The following is a 17,468-nucleotide window of genomic DNA, read 5'->3' as shown; positions in this document are numbered from 1 at the left end:
TGATTTTGTTACTTTTATTAAATTAACGTCGTCCAGTGGTTCATGAGATTCTAAGGCAACAGGTTGGCAAACACAGACACCATCCTCTGCCTCCACATTCAGCGGCGGGCCATAAAACAACGTTGGTTTCCAGATGAACTAAAGCAGGCTGTTTTCATTTAAGAGGATATAAAAACAGACTTATGACCAAGCCTGAACTTGAGGCACTTATATATAGCAGATAGAGAGATTCTGAATATTGCATGTTTGAATTATCTGCATGTGTTTGTGTTTGCGTGTGGGAGCGTGGGAGAGAGGAGGAACATGAGGAGGAGGTCATTTCATGGGCAATAATCAGCCTGGTAGTAAAATTGATTTCATGTGCTGTAAAAGTTACACTGGAGGTCATGAGAGGTACCAATAATAAAATAACATGACCACTCTTCTGAGGGGTTTGGGGATAAAAGCTGAGTTAAAGCAGAGGAGAAATAAAAGCAGTAAACAAAGACAAAATGACCGCAGCAGAGGAGCACAAAGAGTTAAGCACATGGGAGCGTCAGCCAATCAAGGCCAACCCATCCACAGTCCAAAGAGCTGTAAAAAGAGGAGGTTTCCTCCTCTCTGCTCCTCCGTCCTCCTCAGACTGTGAGGGCTGCATGTCCCTCAGACCTGAACGGGAATGTTAACAGAATAAAGGAATAAGACAGGGGAAAGATGAAAAGGTTAAAAGTGACTCAAGGATATGAAGACATTCTGTAAAAGTAGATTTTTCTGACTGATAAGAGAAAAACTGAGGCACTGATGGGACTCAGAAACTCCAACAAGTCACATCTGATCAGCCTGTGGAGAATAACAGTGTGTGAGACTGCGTGGACAGTTGTGCGTTGTTTCTTTTGAGATCTGAGAAGACATCATGTTGTCCTCACAGGGAGTTGGCACTTTGGTGCTTTTCCACTGTGTGATAACAATTACTGCACTGGTGAGTATTTTCATCAACTTTTTGACAAGTCTCATTTAATTGAGCAGGTTCCTGCACTACCTGTAACATTTGCAGTCAGACACTTTTTTGTTTATTTTTTACAGTCACCTTGCTGTATCTAAACACCAGTTTTTATGGTGAATTATTATATTTTTCTGTTGTAAATTAATTACAATTACTGCCTTTTACTTTACCAAACACACTTAAGCGCTTTTGATTTTTGCAGTATTTGCTGAAGTTGCTGCATTTGTCAGCTGTTTAAATCTAATATGTTTTGTTAATCGTTAATAATAAAAATATACGGCTAAATCATTTTTTAGTTTTAGTCAAAAATACTTAAAACTTTAAAATTTCTTAGAATTTTTTAAAAAATTTTATTTTTTTAGAAACAATGTTAGATTTTATTAATAAAACTGTAACATGAACATTAAATACATTTTTTTAGTGTATGTATTGTAATGATCAATAGTTTACAAATAATTAAAATGAGCTTTTAATAAAAAGAAACTGTCCAGATGACATGATTTAACTTTTTTGTAATTGATTTACCTGGATGATTGAGCATACTTACCCTTTTTCTTAAATTAGCTTTTATTTTTCTGTTATTTTTGATTTATTTGCTTCAAATTAGAAAAAATAGCTGAACATATAAGTTCATTTTGTCTTTTTTTTTTTTACTTCATATATGAAGAACTAGCCAAAATTAATAATTAATGTAAACATTTGAATATATTCTGGTCAAACACAAGATTATTTTTAATCTAAAACATTACTTTTTGTTGCACTTGTGTGGAAACAGTGTGTAAATTTGCAATTAATTCTGAAAAATTAGGTTTTACGTTCTTATATGAACCATTTTACAGACAAATCTTACATGTTAGCACAACACTGTCAGAAACGTCGCTCCAAAACAATTTAGGCCAAAGTTAGAAAATTTCACGCATCGGTGACATTCTGATGGTTTCAATTTTAGATCAAATCATCTCAGTGTTGTGCAAGTATACCAAATATTTATGAGCGAGACAAAGTGGTCTCACCCTTCCTTTTCCATGAAAACTAACAAGATATCATTAATTTTTCTAGATTAAATCAAACATGAATCTTTTTGTTTTACAGTAAAGGGCTGTAAATGCACGTCAACTCACTTTAGTATCCATTATTTTACCCGTTTCTCAGTCTAAACTGTGTCACATAGTTTTAAAAAAGAATTTTATCTAAAAGAGAAGCAGGCTGAATAAACACAAAGTACAATCTTGCACTGATAGCTTATAAGTGAAGAGAGGCCACCTTTAGGAGCAACAACTGAAACCACGTTTGATACATGTGCAGGAATGATCAACAACTCCACTTTGTAGATCTGACTGTGGCTCGAGTTTGGTTCTGTTAAAACGACATTTCACTGAGGTTTAGACGTGGGCAGGACAGGATTTATCTCAGACGAATTACAGACAAACCACATAAGAGGGGCATTTTTAGTGAATGAGCACAAAGAAACATGACAAATCATCGAAACGAGGCAGAAATGTAGTTAAAAAAACAAAAAAGGTAAGATTACAAAACAAGTTGAGACACAAAGTTATCAAACTGATAAAAAGGACCAAAATTGGCTTATTATTTAGACAATTATTAACTTTCAACTGACTGAGTTGGGTAATTTACGACCCCAGCTGTGTAATTCTATACGATTTATGATTTATTAGTTTACTTTTCTTATGTCTGTTCACACATTTTTGCAGGGATTGACCAGTTAGTGTAGCAGGAAGTATTGAAACTTGTCAAGACCTGAAAAAAAATGTACAGTTACTTAAAAATACATTAAAGACTTAGCTCTGTTTAACTTCTGAATACTATTTTCTGTATTTATTTGTGTTTTTGTGTAAATTCTGGCATGATTTACAACTACAGAAGCACCCAGATAAACAAAAATAGCTAAACTAAATAGTTAAGCTGAACTGAAAATGAAAACCATAAGTGTTAGGAGATGCAGCATTACAAAAATAGAACAGAATTGTTACAAATCAGGCTAATATGAGATTCAAGAAGATCAAAAATGAGACACAAAGAGAAGAAACTGAGGCATTATGAGCATAAGACGTCAAATAATCCCAACAAAACTCAAATATTAGGATACAGCAAGAACAAATTGTGGCTTCAGATGAATATGGAATAATATAATAAACGATAAATTGCATAAATAAGTAAAAGCAGTAATAAAAGAAGTAAAACATGACCAAATATGAACACTAAAACAACGTTAGAGGGAAAACAATCAGATCTCCATGATTTATAGAAAACTTGTTTCTCTGCAAGACAAGCAGGGACGTATTTCACCTTCATGTGCTTGGTGGCTTTATCGCCCCATGGGTTCAGATTTTTACTGGAAACCATTTCAACCATTCAGAAATACATTTACAACCATCGTCTCCTTGCGTCACTTTGCAGAGCTCCAGTAGGACTTCACACAAAATGAGCATTATCTGTTGAAGTAATGATTTCATGTTTTCTAGTGTATGGGAAATGATATTTTTAGAAAAAAAAAAACAGTTTGATTTTTGAATTCTTTTTCTGGTTTCCATAACAAAACGATCAAAACCAGTGTCCTCCTCTCAGCCTGTTCTTGATTTTCCCGTTCAACACTTTCTCCTAAAAAGGTTGAAGGTCCCTCCAGCTCCCTGGCGTTCGTTCTTTAGATGCCACTTTTACTTTACGTCTTTCCGACGCTGCAATCTGATCTTTAATAAGGTGAGAGAGGCCACGGTTCCTTTGATCTGGCCTCTCCTGGATATTTCGCTTCGCTTCCTGTCACCGTGCTCTTGGAGGAATTTTCTGATGGTTGTCTCTCCATCTGTGGCGCTTCGTTTATCTGCACCGTTTGGAGATAATGTCTGGGCCTGTGGAGCCTCAGACGCGTGTTTTTGTGCAGCTTCCCTTCTCCTGAAAGTGATTAATTGACTGAAAAGCAAAAGACCCCCCCCCCCCCGCCACCACCCAATTGGAGTTTTTTCCATTAGAAATTACCTGAACGACGTCACGAGCCACCGTCATCCAATGTAACCTTTCCAGACTCTCACTCAGTAAAGCATTACCCTGCAGCCACTAATCCTGACAGCAGTCACCTCTGAGCCACTTCAGCTCATCACTTAATCTTCCACGGGTCGATCTCTGTGTGTCGACATCTGACAGACTTACAATCTCTGGATCAGTCGGCCTGAAAATCAGTTTGCCTAAAGATGAGGCCTGAGAGGGTTAATGCTCTTCCAGCACAAAGGGGGGAGTGCATGCAAAGACTAATTGTTTTGCAAAAAAGCACTATCTGTCAGCAGACAGCCTCTCTGTGCACAGGAACGTGAGTGACCTCCTCGTATACAGATGTTGATTGTTTTCAGCAAAGCACAAAATCAATGCGTGTTAAAGGAGGATTGCTGCCACACAAACGGACGCACACATGTGCCGCACGCGCTGTAATTAACGCGGAGCGACAGCCAGACCAACCTGAGCCGTCTCACAAACAATAAGAGGCTCGACCCTCTCGGTTCCCAGCTTCTGTATTGACCTCTCCCTTCCCGAAGCAAATGGCCAATGCTGCGTCTCGAGTGCTGATTGAAAACACGGCTCTCCCACTGGCAGTTTATTTTTTATGGCCTTTGCCAGGAGGATCACTTAACACGTATCCAGTTGCATGAATCGCTCCAGAAGGAATTCTGCCCATTTGACAAGAATTTTGTTTGTCTTCTGAGGAGAGCAGCTGTCATCTGGAGCGCTTGCGTCCTTCGCCGCAGCAGCTTTTCCATTAAAAATCTTCAGTTTGTGAATAAAAAATGACCAGAACTTGTAAAAGACGAGCGACCCATTCCGCCCAGCTTCACGCCAAGTAATCTCCAAACAGCTATCTTAACTCTCGAAGGCGAATTGATTGACATCTCTGTAACCTCTTGTTCTCCGGATGACTCCGTTTGTTTTGCTGCTGTGTTGTGAAATGTAGCCGGGTACAAGAAGTTGTTTGTGGAGCTCAGCTCGCACCAGCGTTTAGCCACGGCCCACGGTGCTGAGCACGAAGGCCCTCGTGCGGCCAGCGCCAGCTCCGCCGCCGGGCAGAAAGGGGTTAGCAGGGGAGCACCACATACCACACCCTCACACAACAATTTCACAACACCTGGAGGCAGCACATCAGACCCTGGAGAGTGTCTGCGGATGACAGATCACCCTCTGGAAATCTCTCATGCAAATTTTTGTGTGAATTTTACTGATTTGCAGCCGAAGATACTCCTTTTGGCCTTTGATGCTTGAAATAAATCATCCTTTGGATTTTGTTTCATTTACTTTCCTTAACTTGCTTGTTTTTAATTTTTTTTATTTTTTTTATCCACTCCGTCATCTGCAGATAGACTCCGATGACGTCATCACCCGAGACGAGCAGATCTACGTTCTGATTGGCGCCCACGCCAGGTGTGAAAGGAGCATCCGGGCACAGTCGGCCCTCATTAAAGGTTTCTGTGCTGCTTTTGATCGTTTCTGATTTATCCTGACCTTTGAAGTCAGTGAGTGCACGTCTAAATATGTAACCAGAAAACAATTAATTATAATTACAACGTTTGTTATTTATTTAGGATCAGATATAGCATCCTTCCAATATCCTGCTGAGCAGTATCTGCTGAATTTATATCAGCAATTCATTTAATTTGGATTATAAAGTGGAAGGCATGAGAGTTGAGACGATTCATGGCATCAGGACGAAGATTTCATTAGATAGAAGCACAGATTGATGTTGAGAGAAAACGCCAGCCAGAGTGCAAAACTAAACAAGTTACACTCAGAGTTAGGCCAGTCATAAAAAATCTACAAATTTATCTGTAATAACACCAGCTTCTTACTGTTCTTCATTTTTATTACGGTTATTAACAATAAGAAAAGAAATTATCATCAGCACCGAACAACTCGTAAACCAGATCAAACAAGAGACTATTTATTTACTTGTAAATCTTTTTTAAATAGTGAGCAAATAGCAGGTTTTCAGCAAGTTGCAGAAATTTGCAGATAAAGCTGAAACGGTTGAGAACGTTAAAAAGAAGACATGCTAAAAGTAGCTAAAACCTGCAAGTAACAAAACGCTAGCAAAGAGCTAAAAGTAGAAAAATGACATGTGAAAACTTGAACTAGAAAAACAGGAAAAATTACTAAATGCTAGTTAAAAAGTAGTCAAAAGGTAGTTTATGGTTAAAAGTAGCAAATTATCAGCCTAAAACTGCAAAAAAAAAAAAAAAATCTGGCTAAATGTTAAAAGTAGTTATATGCAGTGGTGCTTGAAAGTTAGTGTACACTTTATAATTTTCTATATTTCTGCATAAATATGACCTAAAACATCATCAGAAGTCCTAAAAGTTGGTAAAGAGAACCCACTTAAAGAAATGAGACAAAAATGTTATACTTGGTCATTTATTTATTGAGGAAAATGATCCAATACTACATATTTTTGAGTGGTAAAAGTATGTGAACCTTTGCTTTCAGTATCTGGTGTGACACTCCAGAGTCCTGCTCAATGGCTCGGAGGAATTTTAGCTCATTCCTCCGTACAGAACAGCTTCAGCTCTGAGATGTAGGTGGTTTGCTTGCATTAACTGCTGCTTCAGGTCATTCCACAACATGTGGATTGGATTTCCTTTCCACTGTCGCCTTTGTGCTTGCTCAGGACGGGAGACTGCGACAAAATGAAGACTCAATGCAATCTGCTGGCTTCTTTAGATAAATAACATCACTAATTGACTTTTATGTATGTGAATCTTTTTGTTCAGTGCCTTGAGATAACTTCTGTTGTCACTTGGTGCTATATAAATAAACTGAATTGAACGGAATTGATTAAGGTCAGGACTTTGACTCGGCCATTCCAAAACGTGAACTTTATTCTTCTTGAACCATTCTTTGGTAGAACCACTATGTTTAGAGACATTGTGTTGCTGCATGACCCACCTTCTATTAGATTCAGTTCACGGACAGATGTCCTGACATTTTCCTTTATAATCCTATGATACAATTCAGAATTCATTGTTCCATCAGTGATGACAAGACATCCTGGCCCAAATGCAGCAAAACAGGCCCAAACCATGAAACTACTACCACCATGTTTCATAGATGGGATAAGGTTCTTATGCAGGAATGCAGAATTTTCCTGTCTCCAAACAGAACACTTTTCATTCAAACCAAAAAAGTTCTATTTTGGTCTCATCCGTCCACAAAACATTCTTCCAACACATGATTTAACAAATTGCAGACAAGCAGCAATGTTCTTGTTGGAGAGCAGTGGCTTCCTCCTTCAACCCTGCCATGCACATCTTTGTTGTTCAGTGTTCTCCTGATGGTGGACTCATGAACGTTAAAATGTGAGAGAGGCCTTCAGTTGCTTAGAAGTTACCCTGTGGTCCTCTGTGACCTCGCTGACTATTCCACGCCTTGTTCTTGAAGTGATCTTTGTTGGTCCACCACTCCTAACAATGGTCTAACACTGGTCTAACAATGGTCTAACAATGGTCTAACTATGGTCTAACAATGGTCTAACAATGGTCTAACAATGGTCTTGAATTTCCTCCATTTGTACACAATCTGTCTGACTGTGGATCAGTGGAGTCCAAACTCTTTAGAGATGGTTTTTAACCTTTTCCAGCCTGATGAGCATCAACAACTCTTTGTCTGAGCTCCTCAGAAATCTCCTCTGTTCCTGCCATGATCCACTTCCACAAACATGTTGTGAAGAACAGACTTTGATAGATCTTGTTCTTTAAATCAAACATGGTGTCCACTCACACCTGATCATCATCCCATTGATTGAAAACACCTGACTCTAATTTCACCTTCAAATTAACGACTAATCCTAGAGGTTCACATATTTTTACCACTCACAAATATGTAATATTGGATCATTTTCCTCAATAAATAAATGACCAAGTATAATATTTTTGAGCCAATTGTTTAATTGGGTTCTCTTTATCTACTTTTAGAAGTTGTGTGAAAATCTGACATAGAATAATATAGAAATATAGGAAATTCTAAAGGCTTCACAAACTTTCAAGCACCACTATAGTATAGCATTAATGCTATCTAAAACAAAAAGACGCAAAAAATAAAATAAAATACAAAAACAACATCTTTGCTGAAGCAGATAAAACCACTGTTTTTGAACAGTTTGAAGAGCATTCAGCATACTTCTATAAGGAAATTATTTAGTAGAAAATTTGAACAATTCAAAGGGTACAAAAACCAGAAGTTATAGCAGTGATTTCCTGAATGAGGTGAAGGTTTTGTCAAGAGAAAGGCTAAAATAAAACAAAGTAAGCAGAATTAGATTTTCAAAAATGTAACGAAACAAAAAACAACAACAGTGACCCAATTAGCAGTCATTTTCTGTTTTCTATGATTCTGACACGGATGTCACGTCTACTTTAGCTCGGGGTGACTTGATTTTAGTTTTTTCTAACTAAAGGATACCTTTATGTTGTGGATCCAGTGAAAGACTGGCAGCAGCAAAACAGACGTTATCATTGAGAAGATTTAAGCCCTGCAGGCGACTGTCTCTAGTGATTTAATGCTTTATATATAAATCACGAGTCAACCCTGGAGAAAGAAAAACACACTATAGCAAAAAAATATGTAAACGTGCCTCTTGACTCACACTTGTCTGTACAAGAGCTACTTTTAAAGTGCTTTAAAGAACGAAGCTTATATGACAACAACAAATAGTTAGCTTTACAAACTAACACTGACTCTGCCTGAGATGACTCAGTCATTTGAGCAGAAGTCAAACCATTAAAGTGGAAATGGTTTGTGCTTTAGAGTGCACCTCTTATAATCCCGAGGTTACAGAAAATCCAAAGACCGGACCATCAACAAACACGGGCTCGTCTTTCCAACAGCACTGTGAAAAAGTCAAACATTTTTCTTGGTTCCTAATTTATACCTTTTTAGCAGCAGTGTAGTCTATGTGATACACAGGTATACGGAGTACACCCACTAGAAAAGTGTGGGAATTTCAATGTACCCACTTAGAAGTGTCCAATGACACAAGCCATGTCAACACATCTGGAACATTTTATAGACACACTGAGTTAGTTCAACCTGCTTTTTGTATAATTAATACTTCTGCATTTACTGCTTAATACTTGAACATGTTTTGCTTTGATACTGTTTTATACATTCTATAACAAAAAGCCAACTGTTGTACAAAGTTTGTTGTACATTTATTCAAATAAAAGCATCAGAGAAACTTTAAAATGTTCAGTTTGCTTAAAAATCAAAAATAAATTAACATATACATTGTACTAACCAGTGTACTTTGGTTTCTAAGCACAGTATACCCACTATAAAAATGTAGACTACACCACTGCATATAAGGACTTAGAGAAACCAGTGGACCAACTGTTTGGAGTGACGGTCCAGAAACATAAACTGGTCTAACAGACATTCTTTTCTCAAACTTGCCTGGACAGCTGAGTCTAAACGGTCAACTTGTTGCCTGACTTGTGCTGTCAGCAGCAACGATCAGACACCATGTGTCCTTTTAAAGTTCAACTGAAAGTTCTGGCTTTGCTATTTTTTTTAAGATATAATAATAATTAAAAAAAGCAAGTAAACTGAACAAATTCAGGAGCCCAGATTCTCTAAAGAAACAGAAAAGTTGAATGCCAACTGCACACATGTCTTATGAGCTGTTGCTAGATGTATCTGTCCTTGAGAGAGCGTAGAAAGCAAGACGGGTTCTGATCCCAAACCAGAACCCCGAGGAACCCCTACATTACAGGATATTCATTCTGGACAGGATCTGGTTTAAATAAGCACTAAAACTTCTGTCAGAGAAGTAAGATATACGACTTGGAATCCCCACCTAAACATAAGGATCAACTTGATATTTTTCGTATGTAGCACTGTCGGTGTATTTAAAGAAAACAGCACATGAAAATTAAAAACAGAAAAATATAACATCTCCACCTTTTATTTGTTTTAACACGGCTGGCGCTGATTCTCGTTATTTTTGAAGAAGGCGACTGTGTCCCAGAGTGGGATGGGATTATCTGCTGGCCTCGAAGCAGATCGGGTCAGCTGGTCTCAGTGCTGTGTCCCGAGTACATCTATGACTTTAACCACAGAGGTAGGAGAGTTCCATAAATAATCAAATCCTGGCTTTATTCTCTTACATGGCTTGAATATAGTCTGTGAAGAAAGAAAACTAAAAATTGATTTGTGGAGTCACTCGGGGTGTAAAGTCTGTTAGTGCTTCATATGACTTTGTCCCCCCACCCTCTCTATGATTCAGGGCGAGCCTACCGCCAGTGTGACCTGTCCGGGAACTGGGAGCTGGTGCCCAGTAACAACCGAACCTGGGCAAACTACACCGAGTGCACCCGGTACCTCATGTCCGACCACAGAAAACTCGAGGAGGTGTGTTCGGTCCCCTAAACATTTAATCTGCTTGTCACTTAAATATGTTTTGTCTGGTCAAAATCAAATCTAGTATGCAGTCTTTATATTATTTTCTGATTTTAAAGTGTCAGAAGTAATGAAAAGTCTGTAATGTCTCACTTTTAATGATGCTAATGGTTTTTGCATACTGTATCTTTTGTTGTAAACGTTGCACCACCCTATAAGTCGCATCAGTCCAATTATGTCTAATAAAGTGGAAAAATCCATAAATACGTCACTACGTTGCATCTATTATGCGTCACTGCTGATGCGTCGCGTTTGTTACGCGTCACCGCTGACAACCCAGAAATGTGGACCGGTGTTGTGCCAAAAATTGATTGGCTGCCAAATGGCAGCCGCGGGGGCGTGCACTGGAGGACTTTAACAAGAATTTAACAAGATTAACACTTAAAAACAATTATTTGTTTGCTCAAAATTATAGCAAAGATGTGTCTCAGTCTAACTTTTCCTTAATAAATGCACTTTGACGGACAAATCAGTTGCATTTCAAAAGCCGATACGCAGAATCAGGAGTGCGCAGAAGAACAACTAGCTGTGCATTTCTTCGAAATTTAACAATATAACCACCTAAAACAAATATTTGTTTGCTCGACTTTATAGTAAAAGTGTGTCTCAGTCAAACTTTTTCTTAATAAATGCACTTCAATGGTCAAATCAGCTTCATTTCACCAGGGCGGTGCAGCAAAATGAAGCTGATTTGACGGTTGCTCCAGGCAGACGACGGTGGGAGTCTGTGGCAAGCCAATTGTGTCATTAATAGCCACTTTTACCTATTACATGATATAACGGCATGCCATACTATTTGAGTACCATCTAGCGGCTGAAAATGGTAGTGTTAAATATTTTCAGTCAGAATAAATAAAATGTCATTATTTCAGCCAAAAATTGTTTTATAAATATGGGGGGAAATCCATAAATATGTCGCTTCGGCACATAAGTCTCAGAGCATGCAAATTATGCAAAAAACTGACTCATACGGCGACAAATACGGCATTCTTAAATATGTGTTAGTGTTTACAAAACGTTGAACTACATATAGAATATATTCTATTTTTTTGTCACTTGGTTGTTTATCATTTTCTGCTTGGACAAGATAAATGCTTTAAAAGTGCCTGTGTTTTGTTTCAGAAGGTGTTTCAACGGCTCCATGTCATGTACACCGTGGGCTACTCCATTTCTCTAGCATCCCTGTTGGTGGCAGTCTCCATCTTGTGCTATTTTAAGTAAGAAACCAGAAAACGTTTGTCTATTTTGTCACATTACTCACCTCAAGGGGCTTATAAGGTTTGCTGCAGTGTTCAGGGCAGCTTTATTATAAGATTTGAATACTAGCAAACAAATTTATTTTCCATTTGTTTTGTCACCAACTCTTTCCAGGCGCCTCCACTGTACACGTAATTACATTCACATTCACCTCTTCGCCTCCTTCATTTGTCGAGCTGTGAGCATCTTTGTGAAAGACGCTGTGCTCTACTCCGTGTCCGATGGCAACAAAACTGACTCAGCGTTCACAACAGAAAGACCTCATATGGTAAATGAACACACCTTTACATTCGCACAGTGTAATGTTGCTACAACCTGCTAAAGGTGACGTCTTTTCAAGAAATGGTTCCGTTCATTTGGCAGAACGCAGAGAGTTGATATTCAAAAATTAAAACAAGAACTAGATGATTAATGTTCAAGTATTTTCAAATAGGAAACTTCAGCCACTAGCTTGTCGGCTAGCTTTACCAAAAGTAATTATTTAGGAAATGTATAACAAAAATGTGAAAATTTTTAATAAATGCACATAATATCATTCATTTAATGTACACATTAATGCACACAAACTTTCCCACTTTTTTTAACCTCCTTTCATCGTTCAGTGACCCCATCCTATACTTGTCTTTCTGCTTAGCTAAGCATGGCAGTGGTGTGTCTAAAACTCAGCAGGAATTTGAGCATAAATGGACTAAAATAGCAGATTATTTACTAGACCCCAGTGCTCAAACAAAACTTACGGTAATGGCTTGATGCATTTTCCTGCTTCCACCAGGCTGGCTGTAAAGCGGCTGTTACTCTCTTCCTGTACTTCCTGGCAACCAATCATTACTGGATTCTGGTGGAGGGCTTGTACCTCCATAGCCTCATCTTTATGGCCTTCCTGTCTGACAAGAACTACCTGTGGGCTCTGACCATCATGGGTTGGGGTAAGTGGCTCTCCAGCAGGCTCCGCACTACGGTTGAAGCACAATCGGTTGAAGCACAATCGGCTAATTGTGTGAATCTTTATGAATCATTCACACTATTGTGATCCTGTTTATATTTATTATTTTGTGTTTTTTACTTCTTCCATACCTATTTCTGCATCTTTCTCATTCCACAATTTTTGTGCTATTTCAACAAATCATATATCGAACCATTCAGCTTGTTAAGGAAAAGGTTGCTATGACTTTTTGTATTGGTGCAACTTTAGCTTTTTGAAATATTTAGCCTTTTCTGCCATTTTTTCCTCATAGAAAATGATTTGAGCTCATTTTACATCCTTCAAATCTTTAGGTCTGTTTACAACCTTTTACTGCTCCTTTCACATTTTGTTCCAGTTCAGCTTCTTTTAGCTTCCTTGTGCAAATTTAAACTTTTTTCCGTTAATTTCAGACAATTTCAGCAGATTTTTCAGCTGTTTTTTTGCTTCTTTTAGGATCTTTCTGCTAACTACAACATTTTTGTGCTTCTTCTAACTTTTTTCTGCTAATTGCAGCTTGTTATTCCCCTGTCAGCTTATTTCTGCAAGGTTCTGATTTTTCTGCTATTTCTGCTACTATTTAGCTGCTTTTATGCTAATTTTAGCCTTTCCAGCTAATTCCACATTTTTTGCACTCATTTAAACTTTTTTCAAACTTTTTCAGCAAAAACGTGCTTTCTTGACTTCCCTTTGGTAATTTAGGCTTATTTTAGCTTATTTTGCTACTATTCAGCTGTTTTGTGCTAATTTCAGCATTTTCCAGATAATTTCAACTTTTTTGTGCTCATTTCTGTTTCTTTCAGCCTAATTGAGCACAATTATGCTCTCTCCACTTCCTTTTGGTAATTTAAGCTTGTTTTCAATTTTCAACTACCTTTTTAGCATTTTGTAGCTAATTTCAAATAAATTCGTTTTTCGTGATAATTTCTGCTACTTTCAGCTTTTTTCTGCTAAACTTCTTTCTGACTTTTCAGCTGTTGTTTGCTAATCTCTGCTTTTGTTTTAGCTCATTTCAACTATTTTCAGCAAATTCTTCAGCAATAAGCATTCACAATGAATTTTCGCAAGAAACGCAATTTCTTTAATTTATCTTTCCACGCATTCCAGGTGTTCCAGCAGTGTTTGTGTCCATATGGGTCAGTGCACGAGCTTCGCTGGCAGACACTCAGTGAGTCCTGTAGCATGTCTTGACTTTTAGATTATTTGGTTGATGAACGTTAACTTGAGCGGTTTCCTTCCCGCATTCAGATGTTGGGACATCAGTGCTGGAAACCTGAAATGGATCTATCAAGTTCCCATTCTGGCAGCCATTGTTGTAAGAATAAGCTCATTTGTTTTAAATAACATTAAAGTGTATCTGCCTAATCGAACAAGATAACTTTATATTTCTGCCCATGCAGGTGAACTTCCTCCTTTTTATCAACATAATCCGTGTACTAGCCTCAAAATTGTGGGAAACCAACACTGGTAAACTGGACCCCCGACAACAGTACAGGTAAGTGTTCATCCAACCATCCAATAATAAATATTAAAAATATTTATTTGAAAAGGTTAGGTGGAAGTTTTTAAAGTGAAGTTTTGAGGAATAGTTGTCTTTTGTCAGTATCTTACCTGCAGCAGACAGCAGCATGGTCTCCCATGGAAAATTCAGAGAGAAATTACCAATTAAAAGGTCAAACACACGTATGAAAACTATCATGACACTAAACATCTGCAGTGAAATGACTATGCAAATATAATAACTAATATGATATAAAACAATCTCCTTGTGAAAGTTTACTCCAGGGTGTTGTTTCTTGTTTGTGGTGTTCATGGACAGGATTTCAGAGCACATTTGTGGAGAGGACAGTGTCTGGTTTGGGACCTCATCTCTGCTTTATGTGAAAAATGTGGTTCTGCAGGTGTCTTCGAGCCAAGATCTTCATCATGCACTGGGGCAGTTCCCAGCTGACGAGTGTCAGATACTAAACCATGGTTCTCAATGGGAAATGGGTAAAATGCCCCTTCTGGGTTGAGTGGTGGGGGCCTTTGCCTCAGCTGGAGGAGCTTAAATGTGTCTGGGCGTCTTGATCAACATATTGCGACCTTGTCCTCAATAATGAGGCTTTGGTCAGTCATGGTGAAGAAAGTGCTAAGCCAAAAGGCAACGCTCTCAAATTACTGGTCTGTCTATGTTCCACCCCTCACCTGTGGGGTGGCCATCAGGTTTGGATCATGACCGAAAAAACACGATCCCAGAAACAAGCAGCTAAAGTGAGCTTCCTTTATATGGGGCCTCCTGGACACCACCCTTTGGCGGTTTTCTGGACATATCCTACTGTTAAGAGGCCTCAGGGCATACCCAGAACTCTCTGAGGGGATTGTGTATCTTCTTTGACCAGGGAACACCTTTGGGTCATCTAGAAGGAACTGGAGAGAGTGTTGTCTAAGTTATCCAACAAAGTTAAGCCTGGACAGTTTCGTTTTTGATGAAATGTTTCGTCCTTCATCCAAAGGACTTCATCAGCCCAAGGAGCCACAATAAACCCTGTCCCACAAGCAGCACACTCACATAGTGGACCAACCAGTTTGATGGCGATAAGATGATTTCTGGAGTCCGCCCTCTCCCCCAGAAACCATCTTATCACCATCAAACTGGTTGGCCCACTATGTGATTGTGCTTCTTGTGGGACTGAGTTTGTTGTGGCTCCTTGGACTGATGAAGTCCTTTGGATGAAGGACAAAACGTTTTTTTTTTAATAGAGTACCTGACTGAACATTGTCGGATTTTTTACTTGAATTATTGAGCATGAACTTTGATGGCTGGATTACTATCCTGGATTTAGCAGTAGAAGATGTATATTGAGAAAAATCGTGTGGCAAAACAAAATCTGTTGATTGTATCCAGTCTGTGTAACTATCTGACGCAAAATTTATTGTTGTAAAATCTGCAACGTAGCGTTTGCTTGAAATGTTAATAAATCTGTGAGTTGGAGTGTTTGTAGGTGGATGAATCCTAGTCTCCAGTCTAACGGTTCACTTGACTCTTCAATGAGAATTCCTTCCCGATTCCCCAAACTGAACTTGTTGTAACTTCTGTCTACTGCAGGTTAGATACTGATTGCTGAATAAGTAAGAAACCACTTTTCTAAACATCCAAACTCTCCCCTTGAAGTGAGGTTCACCGTAAATCCTCCAAGCTGACAGAACGTGAACAATCGCCACGTGAACACTTACTTTTTATTGCGCCCTTCAGGAAGCTGCTGAAGTCCACTTTAGTCCTCATGCCCTTGTTTGGAGTCCACTACATTGTGTTCATGGCTCTTCCTTACACGGAGGTTACTGGGCTGCTGTGGCAGGTGCAGATGCATTATGAGATGTTCTTCAACTCTTCCCAGGTCAGGATGAATATTTAGTGTGACGCATCTGGTTAAGTAATTTCTCTTTCATTTATTGTTAAACTTGATGTATTTTAGCGCATAACTTTTTTTTTCAGGGGTTTTTTGTGGCGTTTATCTACTGCTTCTGCAACGGGGAGGTAATTAAGCTAAATTAAGGTCCTGCAGCTACATTTTTATAAGCAGGTTTAAAATAGATCAAAAGTATTGAGAAAGCCCCTAACTGCTTCTCCTCAGGTGCAGGCAGAGGTGAAAAAGGCGTGGTTAAGACGTAACCTGGTGTTGGACCTCAAACAGAAAGCCAGGATAACCAGCAGCGGGGGAGGAAGCTGTTACTACGGTGGCATGATGTCCCACGCCACCACCCAGAGCGTCTGCATGCCTGCCACTTATCCCAGAGCGTTTTCCTTCACAGGAGGAATGGTGGGCTCAGGGGTCAAGCTGCCACGGCACAGCGTGTCCCTCCGCGCTCACAGCAGCCTGTGCGTGTACACTCCCAGCACCACGGAGGCTTCAAGCTCCCAGCAGGGCCTGTCTGTGTGGAAACCAGCAGGGTCCGAGTCGAGGGTTTTTACCAGAAACACCAGACCCAACTTAGAGAACGATGACTGCAGTCAAGGAGAAGAGCCAGACAACCCTTTATCTGTGAAGGAGTTAGAGACCATCTTATAACCCTTGCTGCTGGACGCTGAGCAGATCATGTGAGGTGGTTTTTGCCAACACTTGAGGTTTTTATGGTTTGTTGTATTTTTTTTTTTAGTGCATGGGCTGAAACTGTAGCCATGTGAAACAGTGAAGGAATACAAACATATTAGCGATGCATGCTTTATGTTCTATTGTTATTTAAGCTTTGAAGTTCCTGACACAGTTTCTGTAATGATTTCATCATTTCTCTCTATGCATGAGATATTATTAACTGTTGTGCTTTCTGTGCATGTAAGACGAGAGAGAGCAGATTCATGCCGGGCTAGGCTAAACAGTCAGTAAAGATGTGACGCTGTAAAGAATTTAGTGAAGCCTACGGGCACGCTGGGTGTATAAACAGTGAGTTTTTTTTTTTTTTTTGCCAGTGTGATTCTTCTCCCTGCTCTCATCTTCCCAGTGTTTGATTTTCCAAAGCCTTGCTGACAAGACCCTTCGTTCAAAATTCTACATGCCTTGACCCTTCCTCTTCCAAAAGTAGACTCCACGTGGTATTTATTATGGGGCAAACATACTGTTTCTCCAACCTGTACTTTAGCGAACCATCCATCAAAATTTCTGGATTTTTCTTTTTCCATTTTTGAGTCGGTGGAGTCTAGACAGCGTGTCTAGACAAATCTCCCTCTCTGTTGTTGCTTAAGTGATCTAAAGGGTCCGATTTATCAACGTGACAGGGCCCTGAAGGCTGATGTGTGCAGTTTTTACCCTTAACTCCTTCCTTCGTGTAACCTCTGCCCTCGGC

At 39.1% G+C, this 17,468-nt stretch overlaps 1 protein-coding gene across 1 annotated transcript; it reads left to right on the top strand.

Moving 5' to 3' along the window:
- Positions 1 to 616: 616 nt before the first annotated feature.
- On the top strand, positions 617 to 16,787 carry pth3r (parathyroid hormone 3 receptor). The gene is made up of 13 exons (XM_037691010.1): positions 617 to 958; positions 5,340 to 5,445; positions 9,981 to 10,091; positions 10,257 to 10,381; positions 11,552 to 11,646; positions 11,801 to 11,954; positions 12,459 to 12,612; positions 13,755 to 13,815; positions 13,896 to 13,962; positions 14,048 to 14,142; positions 15,883 to 16,024; positions 16,123 to 16,164; positions 16,262 to 16,787. The coding sequence occupies exons 1-13, from the start codon at positions 893 to 895 to the stop codon at positions 16,694 to 16,696; spliced, it is 1,653 nt and encodes a 550-aa protein (XP_037546938.1). The 5' UTR covers positions 617 to 892; the 3' UTR covers positions 16,697 to 16,787.
- The last annotated feature ends 681 nt before the right edge of the window (positions 16,788 to 17,468 follow it).

The sequence above is a fragment of the Nematolebias whitei genome, chromosome 17 (assembly GCF_014905685.2).
Source record: "Nematolebias whitei isolate Nwh7 chromosome 17, NemWhi1, whole genome shotgun sequence".
NCBI lineage: Eukaryota > Metazoa > Chordata > Actinopteri > Cyprinodontiformes > Rivulidae > Nematolebias > Nematolebias whitei.
The sequence above is the reverse complement of the archived record's forward strand: the minus strand, read 5'-3'. Positions and strand labels throughout refer to the sequence as shown.